Raw genomic sequence first — 21,146 nt, 5'->3', positions numbered from 1 at the left:
GCTGGGGTGCTGTGTGCTGCACCCCAGGGTGCCCCAAGGCAGGGGTGAGTGGGTGCTGAGGGGGAGAGGAAAGGCCCCATTGTCACCATGTGAGCATCACAGCATGTCCTGGGGCTGGGGACATGGGGAGGGGACAGGGGGATGTCCTGCCACCATCCTGCTCTCACTCACCCGCTTCTCATTTGCGCAGCTGCACACCTGCAAGGAGAGCGGAGAGGGGGTGAGCACCCAGAGCACCCAGAGCCCCCCGCCACCTCCCCAGGGGACCCAGCACCCCTCAGGGCCCCCGGCTGCCCTGCCCGGCCCCACCAGGCGCTGCGGGGAGCTGGGGGTGATGGGGGGGAGCTGGGGTCGATGCGGGGGAGCTGGGGCAATGGGGACAGCTGAGATGGGCGCTGGGGGGGGCTGGGGACAAGATGGGGCACGCAGGAGGAGGGGTGGGGTGATGGCAGGGGTCAGGGACAAGGCGATGGGGGTCAGGGACAAGGCGATGGGGGTCAGGGCCAGGGCTGGTGGCAGCCGCCAACATCCCCCAACCCAACCCAACCCCATCCAAAAGCAAAGGAGCCCAAAACCCCGCGGGAGGCTGAGCAGACCCTGGCGCGGGAGCAGGAGTGCAGGGAAACAGCAAAACCGCAAGCAGGAGCAATAAATATGGAAAATAAAGCAGATACATAAATACGGATAATAAAGAGGCGAGTGGCCCAGCAGCAGAGCGGCAGCACTGGACCGGGCCAGGCCCCCCCGGCCCCCACCTCGCTCTCCTCAGCCTGACCAGGGTCATGGGTGTCCCTGGGCTGGGGGACATCGGCACCGGCCACCCCATGGTCCCCGTCCCCCCGGAGCCCCGAGCCTTTGCCATCGGCAGTTTAGTGGGTTCTGCCTAAAAACGGGCAACACAGAGTGGGGGGTGCAATGGGCACAGCTGCCTTCCTGCTCGCCTTGGACATTTTCCTGCGGCTGCCATCATCCTGCTGGCAATTTTGGGGTTTAAGCCCTCAAGCTTTAAAACCGTGCTGGGAACCGCAAGGACCCGAAGCCTCAGGAGGGTTTTTCCCCAATTCTACTTGACACCTTGACCTGTGGTTTTCCTGCGGGGGCTGCCAAGGAGGGGACGGGGACACCTGTTACTAAAGACACCCAAAAAGGCAACAGGAACGGCACGGAGCACCGCTCGAAGCAAGTAAAAAACATCGCTTCCCCAGTGCTGGAAAGCAGCAAAGCATCAGGGAGGACAAGTGGCCTCTCCTGGCAGTGGGGGACACAGTGGGGACAGCTCAGGGGCAGCCCTGACTTTCACTGCATCCCATTTTTTTGCCCTCCAAAGCCCATCTGGGTGCTGGGCTGTGCCCCCCTGGGCCGGGGATGGATGTTGGCAGCGGTGGGACCGTGGGTGGCTCCTGCCCCGCGGTTCATCGGCGCGAGCGACACTGCCGGGCGCCCGGCACCTGCTCCCCATCCCCGGGGAAGGGTGCGAGCCCCGGCCCGGCCCCGGCTGCATCCCGGGGACACCCGCTCGAGTTTTCAGCATCTTCCCCCGGCGCTTCGTCCCGAATCGGAATAAAACAGCGTTACCTGCTGGGCCCAACTCGGCTTTTCCAGGAGTATTTAACTTTGCCGGTCCCTCCTGGGAACCAAACAAGCGGCTCAACCTCACCAATCTCGCAGCTTTGGCAGCCAAAGTTGCTTCTAGTCTTCTTATTTGTCACAGAACCGCCGCGCTAAGGCTCGAGAGAATCTTTATTTAGTGTTGCAGATGTCACCAAGGCCCCGCAGATTGGAAATGAGTCCAAAGGATTAAGACGAGGTTATTAATTGGAGGCCTTCCCCTTTAAGAATGATTGACAGTTACTTTCTGGACAAGTAATTGCTCTAAATGTCCCCCCAGCGCGGGTCCGGGGGGGCGGCGGCAGACAAAGCCCCGAACTGCCTTCCCCACTCAGATTGTCTCCCCACAAAGGCGTCCTGCTGGAGTTTGCCTTGTAATCCCCTCATTACTGGCGAGGAAAAAGAATTAGAAACAGGGGGAGCAGAGAAGAAAGGCTGGGGCGATGCGGGGGAGGGGGCAGGATTTCCTCTGGCCGCGGAGGTTCTGCCCTGGGATGGGGTCCGGGGTGGGCGCCCCGAGATGGGGATGCTGCGGTGGTGGGTGTCATCCCTCCGGGATGGGGCTGGCGAGCCTGGGGGTGGCCCCGACGCCAGTGGCCCCGCAGGCTCCTGGTGGTGCTGCCTGCAGAGCCCTGCCCGCCTGGGGACCAGGGATGGGGACAGGTGTGGGGACAGGTGTGACAGCCAGCGATGGGCACAGGGGGTGGGGACAGGGATAGAGACCAGGTGTGGGGACCAGCCATGGGGTCTGGGGACCTGCTATAAGGTCTGGGCACCCTGAACAGCCTTGGGGATCTGGTGTGGAGACCGGGTGCGCGGGCCAGCCATGGACCAGGCATGGGGCCAAGCCTTGGACACGTACCTGAGCATGGGGCCACCCCGTGGGGCCCAGCTGCGGGGTTCAGCCACGGGGCCCATCCCTGGGGGCTGCCCGTGGCCGTGGGGCTGGGGGGCAGAACCACCCCCCCTCTCGTCCCCATCTCACTGCTGCCCAGGGACCCCACCGCGGGGGACAGCGGTGCTCTGGGTGGGGGTGCACAGTGCTGCCTGGACCCCCCTGTCCCGCCAGCGGGTTTTGCTTTCCTTTTTCCACTCGCTTTTACTTTCCCCCAGAAGCCGCTTCCTGCCACCTGCAAACGCTGCCGCCCCTGGGCACTGTCCCGGCTTCCTCCGCTGCTGTCCCTTCCCTGCCACGGTTCCCCTTTCCGATGGCGAATGTCACCGCGGGGTTTTCGGACCTCCCCACCCCATGCCGGGTGGCTGCTGGCGCAACACGGGTCTGTGCTCTCCCATGGGAGCTGCCACCAGCAGGACCCCCGGCGCCCTCCCAGTGTCCGTCCCGTTGTCCTCCCCGGCGGGGCTGTGCAGCTTCTCCTGCCCTGTCTGACACGGTGACACTGTCTTCAGGATGGCATGTCACCACCCCGGGGACAGTGCGCCATCACCCTGGGCACAGGCTGTCCCCATACCGAGGATGGTGTGACGCGCCCCTGGGGGCCACGCGGCCCCTGGGGACAGGGTGACACCTGCACACCAGAGAGCAGTGCCAGGGCCTCGCCTGCAGCAGGGGTGTGCAGGGGGGTTTGGGGCCGTCCGTGGGCACAGGGATGACCTGTAGGATCGGGGCTGCAAACGGACACCTGGACCTGCCGCTCCCGCTCGCCCAGGGCTGGCGCTTGTGCCCACGCTGCCCACTGCGGTGGGCACAGGAGCCAGGTCCCCAGCTCTGGTGGCCCTTGGCGGATCTCCCCAGGGTGGCCCCACGGCCCCAGCGGGCACAGGGAGGTCCCCAGGGTGCCGGGGTGGCCCGGCGCTGGTGCTCACCGGGCGCTGTGCCCGGTGCCGGCCCCGCTGGCTGCCGTAAGGTGTTGGCTCGCACGGGCGGGGGAGGCCAGCAGGCTTATTTGCCAAATGATTATAATTGCCTTTTAGGAGCAGATAGCAAATTGATTTGCTTCCTTGTCCAAGGCTCGTAATCGCTTCATCACTTTAAAATATTAATGCTATACTTCTTTGCTAGTTTCCCAATTACCCTAATTGAAGGCAAATTGGTTAAGAAGGTGCAATGCAGAGTATCAGGGGGTTTAGTTCACTCAAATGACAGTTTTAAACCTCCCTAATCCTATTAGCGGGCAAAGCTGCTAACGCTTAGAGACGCTGCGTCAGCTTACCGGGGCGGTGGGGCCGGAGGCGGGGGTCGGGGCGGGGGGCGGCCGGGGGCCACCGGCCTCACGTGACCAGCTCGGCCGGGGATTTATCACTTTTTTAGTTCATTAAGAGGCCTTGGGCAGGCGGGGAGGCGGCAGGGGTGACCCAAAAGGGTGCTGAGCAGGAGGCAGGTGGCAGTGTGGGGGGGCGGGGGGGCAGAACGATTAGCCAAGGAGACCTGGCGGAGGGTCCTGACCCGAATCCCAGCCAGGGCTGGGAGCCCCCGTGCAGCCCCACTGGGAGCACTGGGAGCCAGGCTGCCCATCAGGGCAGAGCGGGGATGGAGGAGCCTGTGGTGACAGGGCACGTTGGGGACCTCGGTGCCACTGTCCCACTGGCTGGCACTCCACGTCAATCCCCAGCCCTGGGGACAGCAGGGACGTGGGGTGGGAACGGGGCAGTGCTGGGCGCCATGGCTGCTGCCGCCCATTGGGGACCTGGCTGGGCGCCTGGTGGGGACACAGATGGCCTCATCCCATGCAACATTGGTGAAGTTTTGTGCCAAAATGGGAGATTTTGCAAGATCTGAAGAAAGGCTGGAGAGTGGGGATGGCAGGGATGGTGGGGATGGTGGGGATGGCAGGGATGGTGGGGATGGCGGGGGTGGTGGGGATGGCGGGGATGGCAGGGATGGTGGGGATGGCGGGGATGGCAGGGATGGTGGGAATGGCAGGGATGGTGGGGATGGCGGGGATGGCAGGGATGGTGGGAATGGCAGGGATGGCAGGGATGGTGGGGATGGCAGGGATGGTGGGGATGGCGGGGATGGTGGGGATGGCAGGGATGGTGGGGATGGCAGGGATGGTGGGGATGGCGGGGATGGTGGGGATGGCGGGGATGGCAGGGATGGTGGGGATGGCGGGGATGGTGGGGATGGCGGGGATGGCAGGGATGGTGGGGATGGCGGGGATGGTGGGGATGGCAGGGATGGTGGGGATGGCAGGGATGGTGGGGATGGCAGGGACAGCGATGCCACCAAACACAAGGAGGCTCCCAAGTGTCAAGCTCTCATGCCTGTTGTGCGACCCTCAGGATCCTCCAGCAGCCACCAGCCCCCTGGCGGATACCTGGAGGGGTGGGTGCCGGGCGGAACCGAGCACCTCGTGCACCCAGGAACCTCCTTGCCAGAGCTCCTGCAGCTCCGGGTGCTGCAGCTGGGGCAGCTGAGACCTGTGGCACTTGTGACAGTGATGAGACCTGTGGCACTTGTGACAGTGATGAGCTCTGTGGCACAACTCCCACTCCACCTGCGCTGGGTTTGGCCGCCCCTTCCCAGCGCCACCACCGCAGCCGTGGGCAGCTGGGGCAGGGCCGTCCCCGCAGGCCTTTCCGGAGCAGATGGCCCCGGCGTGGGGAGGACGGAGGCGGCTCAGCGCGTCCTTTCTTTCATGGAAACAGCGTGACTCCCCCGGTGGCTCCTGCTCCAGCGGGGAGGTGTCGTTGGGGCCAGTGCTGGCAGTACATTTTACAAGGGTTCAGCTAGCTTAGTCCTCGGGGACAGGCGACTCAGGCAGATTAGACCTCGCTAAAATAGGCAGGTATTAGTGATCTCAGCAGCCCCCAGCCTTCCGGCACAGTGGTGTTTAAGCCAATGCCGCTGCCGAACGCCCAGGAGCAGGGGGCAAGTCCCCAGAGGGGCAAGAGGCAGCAGGACACCCCGGCCGAAGGGACCCCTCGCTGCCCGCGCTGGCAGTGGGATGCTCGGGGCGGGGGTTCAGTGCTGCCACAACCGCATCGGTGCTGCCCCCAAGGGATGCCCCGGGGCGGTACCAGGTCCTGCTGGCTCCTGTGCACCCCGGCATGTGCTTGTGCCTGGGGGCTGCTGCAGAAGCGGGGGACGGATCCAGCGGCTGAGTGTGATGGGCTGGGGGGCTCATGGGCAGCCCAGCTGCAGGGGTGTTATTGTGTCCTCCTCCCACCCTGGACAGGGTTTGTGTGGACAAGGGGTATGGCAAGAGACCAGACTGGCGCTGGCAAACACCACGTTTATTGAGCCAAATGGTGCACGAGGCCCCGGGGCTGGTTTGTGGAGATGGCGGAGCATCAGGGGCCGCTGTCCACCCCATCTGGGGGCTCACAGCAGGGGCACAGCGTGGAGGGGCTTGGCCAGCGCAGCTGGAGGGGACCCAGCTGTCCTGCATCCCAGCACTCACCCGGCGCACCCCAGAAAAGCAACAGGGAATGGTTTTGGGGAGGAAAACCCACCCACAGCACATTTATTGGGACCCCCACACCCAGGTAATGGCACCGGTAACAGCTGCACCCCATTGCTCCCAGCGGACAGGGGCTGAGGCCCCAACGCTGCCGCTGTCACCCGCCGGCAGGATGGGCAGTGACACTACATCAGCGCGCACTTCTCCTTCACCTCGTCCACAGTGCCCAGCGCGCGGCCTCCCAGCTCCGACAGATCCACCTCCCGCAGCCTCGTCAGGAAGGCAAAGGCCCTGGTACCATCCTCCTCCTCCTCCTCCTCCTCGCTGTGCACCATGGCCGCCAGCTCCTGCGGCAGCTCCACCGTCCCGCCGGCCACGTGCAGCTGAGCGTCGTCCCGCTCGTCCTGTGCGTGGGTGGGAGACACGGCGGGGACGTGGGCAGACCTGTCACCCAGCAGCTGTGGGGCGGGGACAGGGGACAGCGGGTCCCTCGGGGTGTTGGGGATGCCAGGGGGCGCCAGGACTGTCCAGTCCCAGATTCGGACAGACGGACAGGTGGGCAGGCGGCTGGTGCGGCCAGAGCCAGCAGCTGTTTGCTGCCCTCTGCAGGAACTATCCCGGAGACATCGCGGCAGCCGCCGGCCTGGGGGGACCCCTGAGGTCCCACCGTGGGCGGCTGGTCCTTACCTGGGCCAGGTGGTACTTGTCCCGCAGGTGCATCCGCACCGTGGCCCGTTCTGCCTTCCTCTGTGCAAAGGCCTTGTCCCGCTCGATCCTGCGGCAGCAGGTATCACGCTGTCACCCCCTGCCGCCCCAACCCCCCCACCAGAACCCACCCCCAGCATGGCCGGGTCCTCTGGCAGCAGCATGGCTGTGCCAGCCCTGGGCCGGACTTGGGGGAAGGGGTGCAAAAGGTTGCAATGGGGATGTGGGAACAGGGGCTGCATCCTGTCCCTCCAGCCCCAGCAGAGGTGCTCAGCAAAGGTGCCCGTTGGAGGGACTTGCTCCTCCTGCGACCTCTCAGCTGGGCCACCGGGTCCCCACAGCACCCAGGCCCAGGGAGGTGGGACCTTAATGCAATCCCACGCCGGTCCCTGTTGTCCCTCGGCTCCATGGATGCTGGGCTGGCACCAGACACCCACCGCCCTGCAGCACTGACACCTGCGGGTGCCCCTTGTCACCTGTGGCGCACGGCGGTGCTGTCCCAGCCCCGTGCCAGCAGCCCAGGGACCTCCCGTGCTGCGGGAGAGGTGCCAAAGTGCACCTGCGCTGCCCCTGTCCTTCCCCCAGCTGCCCCCCGTCCCACCCCAGGGACAGCCCATGGCGGGTGACACCCCAGTCCCGGTACATGGGGGACCCCAATGACTCCTTGGCCCCAGCAAAGCCTTACTTCTCCTCCAGCAGCTGCCGCTGGTACTCCTCAAACTCCTCGCGGGCCATGCCGTTGGGCAGTGTGGCCACCTTGCCATCCTTGGGGGGCCCCTTGGGTGGCTCCTCCTTGCTCCCCTGAAAGCCCCTCAGGGCGGTTGTGAAGAAGGCGGCCATGGGTGGGCGGCTGTGCTGGTCCGTGCACCACGGTGCCCAGTGCCAGTGGGTCCCTGCCCAGGGCTGGCGCCTGCAAGGTCAGCGGGACCGGCTGCCCCAGGGGCGCCGCGGATCAGGGCCGGATTAAGGCATTAGGAGGGGAAGCCACATCCACCAGGGTGGAGAGACCTTCCCGCGCCACTCCCTGCACCCAAGGGTGCTTGGGGGGGACAGTGGTGCAGGGAGACGGGTGCTGCCTCGCTGGGGTGATGGGGATGTGGAAGAAGCCACCAAGCCCCAGCACACTCTGGACTGGGCTGAAAGATCCCCGTGGCACGACCCCCCTGGACAGCAGCACCCGCAGGGCTGGATCCTGCTGGGGGGAGCCCTGAGGTGGGAGCACCCAGAGCCACCCACATGGGCGGCTGGAGGTGCAAGGAGTCAGCGCAGAGGGGACGCAAGAGGATTAGCTGAAAAAACTCAATCGAGAGTCAAAGGAGTGGAAGGAAGACGAGGCGGCGGGTGGGCACATACAGACACATGCGTGTGCGTGCGGCCCCACGACCCCGTTAATCCCGGCTCCACCGAGACATTGAGATTGCTTGGGAGCCGGCGCAGCCTGGGGCTTCCCGCTGCCGGAGGACGCGCCCCACTCCCCTAATCTACACGCAAGCAATTCCCATACAGAGTCTGATTAAAAGAATAATCCCTGGCTGCGCAGAGCCCCGAGGGGAGAGGGGCCAGGCCGTGCGCGGGGGGCTCCAAGGGCCAGAGCTCCCTGGCCCCTCCGAGCCTTTTCCCGGGCGTTGCCAGGCCTCAAGCGAGGGATAGGCCTAATTTGAGCCCAGAGGCTTAAAGATGCTGTTGAACTAATTTCTTTGGTTTAATCAAAAAGCCCAAATCCGTGTGGTTTAGCTGGCTGTGCCCAGTGTTCCTGCACAGGGCCGGGTGGCTGGAGCGGGGCTGTGTCAGGGTTTCATCCTCCGGGGAGCAGAGATGTCCCCTCCTGTCCCCTGTCACCAGAAGGGGCAGTTCAAAGGGACCCCACGTCCGGGGCTGAGCACGGGGTGTGCGGGACACTGACCCCCTTGGGGCTGCTCTGCTCCCCCCACCCCGGGGCTCGGGGGAGATTGACCCGATGGGAAGTTTCTCCACGCTGAGTGGGGAGGAGAAGGACCCGTGCCAGGATGGAGAGAGGCTGTTTCCCTCTTCAGGCACGCCAGCAGAGGGGAGACCCCCACAACCGTTGCTCCATCTTCACTGGGAGGGAGTGGTGACACAGGCCACCCCACTGCCCAGCCACCCCTTGCTGTGCTGCTCCCAACCCCGGCATGTCCAGGGGGCTTCTGGCCAGGGGTCCCAGGAGTAGGACAAGAACTAAACATCCCTCAGGTGCTTCAGTTCCTTCTGCAGCTTCTCCATGAGTTTCTTGAAGGACGGCCTCTTGCCTGGCTCCAGCTCCCAGCAGCTCCTCATCAGGGCATAGACAGTGGGTGGGCAGCCCTCGGGGGGCTCCATGCGGTACCCCTGCTCCAGCAGCTCCGTCACCTCCTTCAGGCTCTGGCAGGATGGAGGAGCCAGCTTGGAGCCCTCCTTTCCCGCCCCACTGGGGGCTCTCCCTGGCCAGGGGACAGCAGGATGTCCGCATCCCATGGGTGCCAGCGAGGGGTGACCTGCGGCATCCCCCAGCGCAGAACTCACCAGCTTGGGGTAGGGCGCTCGGCCAAAGGAGAAGGTTTCCCACAGGAGGATCCCATAGCTCCACACGTCTGACTTGGAGGAGAATTTCTGCAGCAGCAGAGGGAGAGGAGGCTAATGCTGTCTGGGGGCCATGCTGAGCCCCCACCCCTCCCCAAGAGCAAGACGGGAGACAGTGCCTGTCCTGCCCCCCCAGCTCCCTGGGATGCGACCCCCCCCTCCCTTCCCATCACCCGCACAGCCCTGGGTCCATCCCACCGGAGCTGCCCTGATTCTTGCTCCGCACCCGGGCAAGCGCTGGAGCAGGACAGAGCCCGAACTTCGGGAAACACGGGGTTGAATGTGCCAGAAGCCACCGAGGGGCGGGGACAGGTCAGCGGGAGGGGGACAGCAGGGGGACCCAAGGGAGCGAGCTGCTTCAGGAGGACCCCCCAGTCCCTCCTTCCTTCCCACCACTGCTCACATTGTGTTTCAGGGCCTCTGGGGCCGTCCACTTCACGGGTAGCAAGGTGGCATCTGTGCCCTTGGGATTGACCCGAGCCAAGCCAAAATCGCTCACTTTGGCCACGTTCTCCTCAGAGATGAGGATGTTGCGGGCAGCCAGGTCCCTGTGCACCAGTTTCTTGGACTCCAGGTAGTCCATGCCCTGGGCCACGTCCCTGCCAGGGCCAGGTAGCCAAAGCACAGTGTCACCATGTGTCCCCTGGGCCTGCCTGGAGGGGACACAGAGCACCAGTCCCCAGCCCGGAGGGAGACAGATGGACTTACAGAGCGAACAGGAGGAGCTGCTGGGTTGGGATGAGCGTCCGGCCCCGCGTGCGCAAGAAGTTCACCAAGTTGCCCTAACAGAGGAAGAAAAACCTGTAAGGACCAACGGGATGGGGCTGCTTGGAGACTTTACCTCCCGCAGGGGCTGCAGCACCCGGCATTTGTCCAACTCAGCCCCCAAATGGGGATTTTGTCCCCAAATCTGAGCAGTGATGGGTCCTGCTGGCCGAGGACTGGCCGGGTGCTCTCACCTTGCTCATGAACTCCATGACGATGTAGAGGCCATTGTGCAGGATCACGCCGAGCAAACACACCAGGTTTTTGTGCTGGACCTTCCTGAAATGCAGAGGATCCAGGTCAAAGGAGTGCCTGTTCGTGCCTAGGTCATGGGGCAAGGTTGGGCCGTGCCCCCCATGGGACACTCACGTCATGGCAGCTGTTTCAGTGAGGAAGGCCTGGGCGGTCACGTCACACTTGATGTTCTTCACAGCCACCTTCTGCCCCATGTACTCGCCTTGCAGGACATCTGGGAGGGGACATAGCATTAGGCTCAGCCCCACACCTGACCCCCCGCATCCCGGGCTGAGTCCCCCACGATGTGGGGTGGGGATGGGACATCAGGGGGTGCCATCTGGGGAAGCCCATGGGCAGGGAACCTCCAATCTCATTTTCTCACCTACCTCCGAACTCGCCTTGCCCAATGCGGTCTCCCAATGTGAGGTGTTGCAGGTTCAGCAACCAGCCGGCTGGGCACGGGCACAAGGGCAAGTTAGCAGGAGCCACCACTGTCTTGCTGCCTTGTCCCCAAAACCCGGACTCCAACCCTCTCTTGCCATCCCCTACCTTTGGCCAGCTCCTTCTCGGCTGACTTCATCCCAGTTTTTGGTTTGGGCTTCACCAGCTTGGTGCAGATGGCTCCCTGCTCCTTCATGTAGTGCTGCCGAGGGATGGACAGACAGAGGTGATGCGGCGATGCCACCTCTCACCCCAGCTCAGGGTGTGGAGCCAGGAAATGGCCATGGGACACTCCACAGGACCTCACCACCATCACCGCTCTCGAGGGACCCAGAGCCCAGTGCCGTGACTCACAGCCCACGTCTCAGCCCTGCTCCCCTCCGGGCAAAGCCAGGGAAATGCTGTGATGGACCACGGGCCATCCGGGATGCTCCGGTGAGCTGCACGGCAGCCGGTGGGGTTAACAGCCCCGGCGGGTGCTGCAGCGGCCAAGGGCGATTTGCAAAGGCGAGGGCAGCGGAAGCGGTGGGACGGCTGTGGAGGTTACAGAGCAGCTAAAAGGGGAAAGGACCCAACTGAAAGCAGAAGTTGTGTATAAAACACACATATGAGAATGCAGCCTCCAGAGAGGAGATAGGCAGCAGCTATGAGACAGGACAAAGATGGACCTTGAAGAAGAGCTGGGAGGACAAGAGCTCACACGGCAGCCTGGGAACCCCGTGGGGTCAGCAGGGGAGAGGGGGGCTCAGCAGGGAGAGAAACGTGACAAAATGCCTCAAAGCCTTGGCAGGGCTCAGACCTCATCCAGGGGTGGCAGGGGCTGCCAGGATCTTCATTTTCCAAAACGCCCTGAGCGCCGCTGCTGCGTGAAGCACCGAATGAGCAGGAAGGAAGGAGGAAATGGAGGAAATGTGGCCCTGGGCAGGGGACCGGGGCTGCAGCTGGCTGGCAGAGGATGTCCCCAGGGCATCCCAGATCTGTCCATTGCACCCCAAACCGAGAGGGAACCACAAGCCTTTGGCAGCGAGGGAGAATTATACCGAGTAACAAAATCCAAAGAAAAACACAGGAGAAAGGAACAGGGACCTGCCGCTGCTCCAGGTGACCCCATGAGGTTCCTGCCCTTGGTCTGGCACTGGCAGGGTTCACTGCCCGGGGAGGGGGGTTCACTGCCTGGGGAGGGGGGTTCACTGCCCGGGGAGGGGGGCTCACCTCAATCATGTCGATGAGGTTGGAGAAGTACTGCTGGCTGTCGATGCTGAGCGTGTTCTCCTTGTGCACCACGCGGTAGTGGATCACCTCCTTGCCGAAGCTCACGCACAGCACGTAGTCACCAGGGTGCCGGCCAGACTCGCGCACCAGGAACAGCCCATCCTCAGGTGGCTGCAGCTCCTGCACCGCCTTCACCCCCGAGATCTTCCCGTGGAACCAGCTGGGGAGAGGGACGCTGGGGAGAGGGGCTGTGCCTGCGGCTTCCCCCAGCGTCAGCAACGAGAAAGGGAGAGCCGGGCCCCCACCAAAGCTGCGTAGACCCCGTTGCATAAACCCCCTCCCTGTGAGGTCCATCCAAGCTGGGTGGGCACCACTGAGGGTCTTTAAAGGCAAGCGCTGGTGCCAGCAAATCCCTCCATCGCCAAGGCACAGCTACAGGCTTCTCTGCCCCCGGCTGCCCACCCAAAACCTGACTGGGGGGAAACACACTGGATTCAGCTGCTGTTGCAGCTCCCAGGGGCTCAGCAGGGCTGCTGGCCCCCCATGTCATGTACTCACGGCATGAGGCTGAGCTTGGGGTCGGCACGGATGGCCCCGCGCTCCCGCAGCGCGCTGGCTGCCAGCAGCCCCTCCTGCCCCGTCCCGTTGTGCTTGGCGCGGTACCAGCCTTTGCCCTGGGGACGAGAGGGTCTCAGAGCAAGGGAAGGGGGAACCTGGCTCCAGCAGCTCAGCTGGCGGCACTGGATTCCACCCCTGCCATCCCTCACAGCACCCGTTGCACTCACCTCCACAGCCTCGATGATGGTGACCACGTCGCCCTTGCGGAAAGCCAGCTCCTGGGCCTTGGGCTTGGCATGGTCGTGCTTGGTGACGCACTGCGTCCCAGGGGACCAGTGCTTCTGCAATGAGAAGGCAGCTCAGCAGGAGCAGAGGGAGCTGCCCCCCGGCCTCCCACAGCCATCAGGGCAGCCCCAGGGACTGGCTGAAGCTCTGGCTGCGACAAGAGGCCCCGGGCACCGGCCCCCCTGCACCCCGCTGTGGTCATGGGGGGACGCGTCACCCTGATGTTGGCAGGGGAAGTGCTGGCATCTCTGGCAGCCCCGCTCACCCCGGACATGGTCGTCTGTCAGCGCATCAGGGACCCTCTGTCCTCTCCTGCTGCCACCTGCAGAAGGAGAAACCAAAGGGGCTGTGGAGGGATGGGGCTGCTCTCCCCACAGGCTGCTCCAGCCAGTGCTGCTCCTTGCGAGCCCACCCACAACCGGGGGCAGCCTCACACCGCAGGAGGGAGAAAAAGGCTCAGAACAGGCTGCAAACCTTCCCCATGCTGGCTGAGCCCTGGGGACACTCCTGTCCCAAAGCCAGGTGGGAGCAGGACGCAGCTGTCCTGGCCCTTGCTCCTTCTCCCTGCCTTGGAGCCCAAATTTATTCTCTACTGCTCCTGTCACCACTGGCTCAGCAGGAACGGGCTCAGCCGGGCCGGGGGGGGGATGTGGTTTTACCAGGAACTTGTTTTTTCACCTCCTGTTTCAGCAGCTCCAAGTCATCATGGCCACGAGAGGCACTGGTCGTGGGGCCCCGCTGAAGCGGGGGCTGCCCACCCCAGGAGTGCTAAGCCGCGAGGCTGGGCCGAGGCAGGATTGTCACATCCGCTGGCTGTGGGATGGTGGCGGAAGGTCCCTGTGCTCCCCTTCCCACCAGCTTGTCCTGCTGGGATGCATGTGACCACTTTCCAACAAAAAATTGTGGGTGTTCTCCTCCGGGATCCCTTCATCCTCAGCATCACCTCCATGGGAGGATCATAGGCTCACAGGATGGTTTGTGTTGAAGGGCCTTTCCCAGCTCCCCCAGTGCCCCCCTGCCATGAGCAGGGACATCTGCACCAGCTCAGGTTGCTCAGAGCCCCGTCCAGCCTGGCCTGGGATGTCTCCAGGGATGGTTCAGCCACCACCTCTCTGGCCAACCTGGGCCAGGCTCTCACCACCCTCATTGTAAACATTTCTTCCTTATGTCTGAGCTAAAGCTACTCTCTCTCAGCTTAAAACTACTACTCCTTATCTTGTCACTATGAGCCTTAACAAAAAGTCTTTGCCTTTCTTCTAAGCCCCTTTACATATTAGGAAGCCACAATAAGGTCTCCACAGAGACTCGTCTTCTCCAGCTGAACCCCCCAGCTCTCTCAGCCTGTCCTCCCAGCAGAGCTGTTCCAGCCTCGGATCATTTCTGGGGCTCCTCTGGCCCCTCTCCAGCAGGTCCATGTGTGTCCTGTGCTGAGGACCCAGAGCTGGACCAGCGCCACAGGGGGGTCTCACCAGAGCGGGGCAGAGGGGCAGGATCCCCCCAAACCTGCTGCCCACAGGGCTGGGGATGCAGCCCAGGGCACCATTGGCTGCTGGGCTGCAAGGGCACATGGCGGCTCACGGCCGATCTCTCACCCACCAGCACCCCCAAGTCATTTTCTGCAGGGCTGCTCTCCATCCCTCCATCCCCAGCCTGGATTGATACTGGGGGTTACCCTGACCCAGGTGCAGGACCTTGCACTTGGCCTTGTTGAACCTCATGAGGTTCACATGGCCCCACTTCTTGAGCTTATCCAGGTCCCTCTGGATGGATCCCGTCCCTCAGATGTGTCAACTGCACCTCTCAGCTTGGTCTCATCTGCAGAGCTGCTGAGGGTCCGCTCCATCGCACTGTACACATCACTGATGAAGATACTAAATAGTATTGGTCCCTGTATGAACCCTCGAAGGACATCACTTGTCACTGATTTCCAGTTGGACAATGAATCACCGACTGTAACTCTTTGGACGTGATCATTCAGCTAATTCTTTATCACCCAACAGTCTGTCCTCAAACCCACATCTCTCCTACTTAGAGGCAAGAATGTTGTGGGAGGCCATATCAAAGGCCTTACAGAAGCCCAGGTAGATGACATCCGTAGCTCTTCATTGGTCCAACAGAAGCAGTCACTCCATCGTAGAAGGCTGCTGGATTAGTCAGGCATGGCTTGGCCTTGGTAAAGCCGTGGCGGCTGTCTCTAATCACCTTCCTGTCTTCCATGAGTTTTGGCATGCCTTCCAGGAGGATCTGCTCCATGATCTTACCAGACAGTGAGGTGAGGCTGACTGCTTGGTCGTTTCCAGGGTCCTCCCTTCTGCCCTTTTAAGAAATGAGTGTGATATTTCCCTTTTCCAGTCACTGGGAACTTTGCCTGATCGCTACAACTTTTCAAATATGATGGACTGGCTTGGCAACTACATCAGCCAATTCCCTCAGGGCCCGGGGCTGCATGTTGTTGGATCTTGCAGACTTATGTGTGTTCAGGTTCCTCAGGCGGTCTTGAACCTCGTCTCCTACAATGGGAGGGACTTTCTTCCCCCAGTCCTTGCCTTGAGTCTCAGGGGCTTGAGAGATGTGGGGAGAGAGATCACTGCTGAAAACTGAGGCAAAAAAAAGCCCCAAAAGGTTGAGTACTTCAGCCTTCTCCATGTTATTTGTCGCCATCTCTCCCATCTTATTTAAGGGCAGGACACATTTTTTGTTAATTTTCCTTTTCTGGCCAATGCACCTATAGAGGCCCTTCTTATTCTTTGCACTCCTTGCCAAATTCCACTCCAGCTGTGCCCCAGCTTTCCTGATCCCATCCCTACTCAACCAGGCAGTGTCCCTATACATTTCCCAGGACACGCATCTCTGCTTCCACTGCCTGGGCATTTCCTTCTTAGGCTTCAGTCGGACCAGGAGGTGCTTTCTGAGCCAGGCTGGTTTCCTGTGTTCCACGCGCAATTTTTTTAACATGTGGCATTTGAGAGCTCTTGCGCTCTAAGAAAAATGTCCTTAAAGAGCTACCGGTTCTGTTCAGCTCCTTTATACCTGAGGGCAGTTTCCCAGAGGGTCCTGGTCCCATCCACTAATTCCTTGAACAACTAAAATTGTGGATGGTGGGACTCGGTGGGCGAATCGTCTCCTGCTGCCTCAGCAGCACGGGGTCTGGGGGGACATCCCACCGCTGGGCACTGACACCAAGCCTGTGTCCTCCCGTAGCACGACATCATCCCCAAACCCACCACGCTCTGAAAAGTCATGGTTTCTGTAAGTTGTGTTCCAATTTCAGTACTCTTCACCCCAGGTCCATTTTGCAGTTGAAATTTCTCTGTCACTGCATGGCAGATGCTTTCTTTCCTTTGCTAAAGGAAGGTGGGATTTCTCAAAGCTCACAAATCACGCTCTTCAGTTTTACTGAAGGTGCCATCCGATGAGACCCACATCCCACACGGGCAAAGCTGCTCCATGCACACCATGCTCCTTCATACCAGAAAACTAGATAATGTGAAGCTATCCCAGCAGCTCAGTGCTCCCGTTTCCAGACTCAAACCAGCCAGGGAAGCATCACCTTCCAGAGAAGAGAAATTGCCGAGGAGGAAGGGAGGGAGGGAGACGATTTGATTCACACACTGGTGGCTGAGACCCGGTGCTGACCGCGCTGCTTGCGGGAAACCCCACTGTTGGATTCTTGGAAACTTCCAGGCAGAGCAGGACGACATCTCCACGGCTCCGCTGGGCTGAGAGAGGCGCGTGGGTCACTCGGCTCCTTGGAGCAGGGATGACAGTCTCTGCTCTATTCCTCTTTTGGAGGGTGAGTCACAGTCACTCCTCTGCGTCACCGGTGGCAAATCCCAGCCTCTCTCCTCAGTGAGGATCTGAGGACTTACCGTGCCAGTCCCTATCCAGAACAACAACAGAAACCAGACAATTGCGGCTGTTGCAAGGTTAATATCAGCAGGCAGCTGTTTTATCTGTTCCGGAAGCCATCGTTAGCTGGCACAGGCACCCTCTCACCCCGCAGCCCATCCGTGCCACAAGCATTATGGTGGTGGGCTCCAAGGTGTGACAGCAGCCGCTCCGAGCCTGTTCCCGGCAGGCACAGCCAAAGTCTGACACGTCTGGACGCAGCTCAGCTCAATTCCAGGATGGGTCAGGAGCCCACGGGCACAGGGCTTAAGGGATCTGCTCCGCAGCCCTCGCCGTGGTACGGCCTGGGGTGAGGAGGGACGTGGCCGTTGAGCCAGAGGGACGACAGCAGTTCTGACACTTGGTTCTTCACTTTCTGCTGTGCCAGGACAGAAATTTCTGGTGAAAAGCATCAGCAACTGTTTGCTCAGTCCTGCCCCTCTGTGCAGACAGCAAGTGGTGCTTGGAAGGGACGGATCCTGCGCTCTGAGCACACAAGGGCCCGGCTCCTCTCCCGCCCCGCGGGCACGAGGGCTCGGCGTGCCGGACGCACACCCCGGTGTGCAGACCTGCCACCGGCAGAGCCTGGAGACCGGCCAGTGCCTCCACCCAGCACCGCAGACAAGGCGGTGACCCACCCGCTCCTGGTGCCGCTCACACGCCTGGTCCTAAAGCAACTGTTAGTTCTTGGAGCTGTTTGGTCCATGCGGTTCCCATCGCTGGAGTGAACGTTCCCACAGGCAGGATATGTGGGCAGAAAGCCTGGCAGGAGATATTTGCCCCCCTCTTTGTTTTGGAGCTGTTCTAAACTTTTTTAATCAGTTAACCTGAGTATTTGCAACGAGGATCAGAAGTACAGAAACACAGCTGGGTTTGGGAGAACCCTTCTGACCCCAAACTGGAGAGTTCAGGTTTCTTTCCAGCGCAGAGTTACCCTGACGGAGGAGCTGCCAGGACCCAGCGGCAGGAGAGGGGACACAGGGTTCTCAGACTGCACCTCTACACCGAAACCGCAGCCAGACGCATTGCGCACACCCCGCTGAAACACAAGCTGGAGAACTTTTTTACAAACGCCCAAGCATCACTCGGACAAACAGCAAGTACAGCTCTTTTGCCGGCCATCCTCCCCACTGGCCACGCTGCTCTTACCACGCCGCTGCCACGTCCATCGCGCTCTGCTGGCGGAGCAGCCACCGCAGCTCATCACCTGCTCCCAGCAGCCCCGGCAGAGCCGGGCACTCACCTCCCAGCAATGTCCATGCAGGGCCCTGGGGCAACGACGTCTCGGGCAGCTCACAGCTAGGCCTGGACTCAGATTCCTGAATTCCTGAAGAGTAAGTTCTCTTTCATAGGGAGAAGCAAAGCTTTGTTTTCAAGGGCACGCTCCCCGAAAGAGCTGCTGCGTTATTTCCTGATTTCTCTTCTGGTAAGGGCTGCAGATGCTGCGCCCCAGAGGTCCTAGTGCCTGCCGCCCGCTCAGTCAAATGTTAATCAGAGATGACTCATTATTTGACAACAGTTAAAACAACTTTTACCCTTTGAGGGCACAAGCACACGCCCTTGCTAGAAATGAACTGAAGATAACCAGCTCCTATATCCTGCAGCACTGTGTAGCACTCACAGAAAATTAACGATCCACTGTGCAAAAAGGGAGATTTGCCGTCACCGCCTCAATTGCCACAACCAGAACAGCTGGAGAAGGAGCAGGTGACCACAGTGGCAGCACCTCCACAGGGAGAATTCAGGAAAGAATGTGGTGGGACCAGGGATCCCAAAGTCTGAACCCATCTCAGCATCGACTTGTGTGAGACAGAGGGAATCCAAGAGCACGAACGCTCCTTGCTGCTCTACAGGGCATGAAAACACAGATGCAACACAAGGAACAGGCAAGACTTTTAAATGAACGCACTGTCAAATGGCAGCGGCTTGTCTATGTCCTCCAGTATCCACCACCAGTGGGGGTGGAATAATCGCCTGGTGACCAGTTTTGCACTGACATTGAAAAAGAGAATGGTGAAAGAGAAGTAAATGCAGTTTCAGGTGAACATCATACTTAATTCAGGGGTTTTAATTTTTTTAAAAAATTTTTTAATAAAATGGTGTTTAAGCCTTCAAGAAATATTGGCAATTCAAGGGCAAGGGCAGTGTAGAAGAAAACTATTCCAAACTAGCAAGTAGTTTCAGCTCCTGGCTATTTTTTTCCCCATCAACAAACAACTTCCTCAAGCCCTTCGACCTGGTCCGTTCACAGCATTCTTGGGCTGCGTTTCCTCAGGAGCACTCCTCGCATTTTCCTCTGGATTTGTAAGGACAGATCCTTAGATACCAGGTCTGTCCAAGCTCGAGAATAAACACCAGAGCCCCTGCCCACAGCCCTAGGCTCAGCATCGGCTCTCCTGGGGTCTGCGCCGCATTCTCTGCATCAGAGACGTTTCGTACTTTTGGGTTTTGCCCCATCCGGTCGTCGTTACAGTCGTGACCACGACCCAAAGAACTCAGCTCCACACTTGGGGAACAACTTGCTCAGACTTCATAAATGGGTTTTCCATGTCTTTTTGCTGGCCAAGCAGTAGGACAAACTCCCACTGGCTTCTGCTGGAGCTGGGCTCCCCCTTCACAGATCCGGGTATCTACCACCCAGTTAGTGCCTCAATCTTTAATATGTTGATCCTCAAAACTGTCTTCCTTCTCAGGTGCAGCAAAGTTGGTGCCTGCACTGCACAGCGCAGCTCGGTGTCCTGCAGCGAGCCCAGGTCCCTCCCAAACAGCCCAGGCTGAGCCAAAACATCACGATTTTGTAGCACTTTGAAGTCACTGGGTAAACATGTGACACTACAGGAAATGTCTTTCTCACATCCTGAGCTGCGGCTTTTGCCATTTGTCAGTGTCCCCCCGGCATCCTCTGGGTCAAGCAGCACCGGGCTCACGGTCACACAGAACAAACTGGTGAGCGGTGCCATTCCTGGAGAGATGCGAGGTGAGAGTTATCCAGGGAAGCACAGGCTGGACCAGGAAGGAAGAATGACAGGCAACAATATTTATTAGGAGCAGCAGCACATTTTGCGCAGAAAACACAGTTCCTTTCTTCTCAGCACAGATTCGGGCAGTCCGGAACCTGCAGAATCTCTTCTGCCAACTCAACTCCCTTCAGCCCACACTGACACCACAGTTGGATTTACCAGAAATGCACCTTCTCTGCCTGAGGTATCTGCCCTGCATTTCAAGCCTTTAAAAAGGGAATCAGAAAACGGCGATGTGTTAACAAAAGCGGATGATTCTTCCCTACCTGGCATCCACAACAACTCAGGGGGGATTCTTTTTACCTCTCCCTTTAGCATCCGCAGTCAAACATCCAGGTTCCTTCTGGCTTCCTCTGTAGCCAAAGGAAAACCAGGCAGTTCCAGAGAGCAGCTCAGCAGAGCTGGTTTTAAACACGGGCCTTGAGCAGGCCAGGCTGGCAGCGGCTGCTTGCTGAGCCCTAAGGGCGGCACAGGATCTTCTGCTTGGGTTTGACATCCAGTCTCCAGCATTTAAGGAGAACATCACTGACGTTAAACATGTCTTCTCATAGCAAAGATTTCTATCTCAACCCAACACCGTTGGGTCATTTGAATGGGGTATTATCTGAAAGGGTGTTTCACTCTAGGTAACTGTTGGGGCTTCAGATGATACTTTCAGATGGGATATTAGGAACAATTTCTTCCCCCAAGGGCTGTGGGGCATTGGAACAGGCTGCCCAGGGCAGTGGTGGAGTCACCATCCCTGGAGGGGCTGGACAGACGGACATGAGGTTCTCAGGACACGGGGCAGTGCCGGGGGTGGGTTATGGTTGGACTCGATCTTGAGCAGGGGTGTCAAACTCATTTTCACTTGGGCCACATCAGCCTCACAGTTGCCTTCGAAGGGCCAAATGTAATTAGGATTGTATCAATGTAGGAATACTTAAATAGAATACTTCAGCAGAATCTGGTTTACATCTCTCCCCCCAAAAATACTTACAGAAGAAACAGCTTGATTTGACAATAAACAATGCAAAAATATTTTTTTTAGAACATACTGGAAAACATAATTGTTCAAAATACTCCAAAAAGCCTGAAGAACTGTGAAGAGTGATCTGAAACTGAAGTTTAAATGATGAATATACACGTGAAGCTGAAGCCCACGACAACCCACCAGCTCACTGGCAAGAGCATGAACAACAAGAGCATCCAGCTCTGGTTCTGAGCATTGTGCCCTTGTTCCAGGTACCACTGTGACAATGCTAAAGCCACATTACAGCCCGTTCTTCACACTTTTGCTCAGTGAACTTTGCCAAACCGCCCCCGGAGGCTCCGCGCGAGCAGCTGCGTATCTCTGCAGCCCCGTCCCTGCTCCCGACAGCAGCCCCTGGTCCCCTCCGAAAGGTGGGCGAACACAGCAAAACTGCAGGCCAGGCTAGAAACTTCCTCCAGTTTGAGGGTAGAAATTTAAAGTAATAAAGAAAATGCATAAAGAATGCACACAATTCCG

At 59.9% G+C, this 21,146-nt stretch overlaps 2 protein-coding genes across 2 annotated transcripts; both read right to left on the bottom strand.

Annotated features, from left to right (window-relative positions):
* Positions 1 to 6,154: 6,154 nt before the first annotated feature.
* On the bottom strand, positions 6,155 to 7,611 carry LOC135999193 (complexin-3-like). The gene is made up of 3 exons (XM_065652744.1): positions 7,360 to 7,611; positions 6,657 to 6,744; positions 6,155 to 6,373 (listed from the first exon to the last, which is right to left on the bottom strand). Exons 1-3 carry the CDS (start codon positions 7,512 to 7,514, stop codon positions 6,155 to 6,157), a joined length of 462 nt encoding a protein of 153 aa, XP_065508816.1. The 5' UTR covers positions 7,515 to 7,611.
* A 792-nt stretch (positions 7,612 to 8,403) lies between these two features.
* On the bottom strand, positions 8,404 to 18,013 carry MATK (megakaryocyte-associated tyrosine kinase). Its single transcript, XM_065652436.1, has 13 exons — positions 17,881 to 18,013; positions 13,015 to 13,071; positions 12,692 to 12,805; positions 12,465 to 12,580; positions 11,907 to 12,126; positions 10,803 to 10,896; positions 10,640 to 10,705; positions 10,386 to 10,485; positions 10,211 to 10,295; positions 9,960 to 10,033; positions 9,655 to 9,850; positions 9,195 to 9,281; positions 8,404 to 9,053 (listed from the first exon to the last, which is right to left on the bottom strand). Exons 2-13 carry the CDS (start codon positions 13,021 to 13,023, stop codon positions 8,871 to 8,873), a joined length of 1,344 nt encoding a protein of 447 aa, XP_065508508.1. The 5' UTR covers positions 13,024 to 13,071; positions 17,881 to 18,013; the 3' UTR covers positions 8,404 to 8,870.
* Between the last annotated feature and the right edge of the window lie 3,133 nt (positions 18,014 to 21,146).

The sequence above is a fragment of the Caloenas nicobarica genome, chromosome 27, assembly GCF_036013445.1.
Source record: "Caloenas nicobarica isolate bCalNic1 chromosome 27, bCalNic1.hap1, whole genome shotgun sequence".
Taxonomy (NCBI): Eukaryota; Metazoa; Chordata; class Aves; order Columbiformes; family Columbidae; genus Caloenas; species Caloenas nicobarica.
The sequence above is the reverse complement of the archived record's forward strand: the minus strand, read 5'-3'. Positions and strand labels throughout refer to the sequence as shown.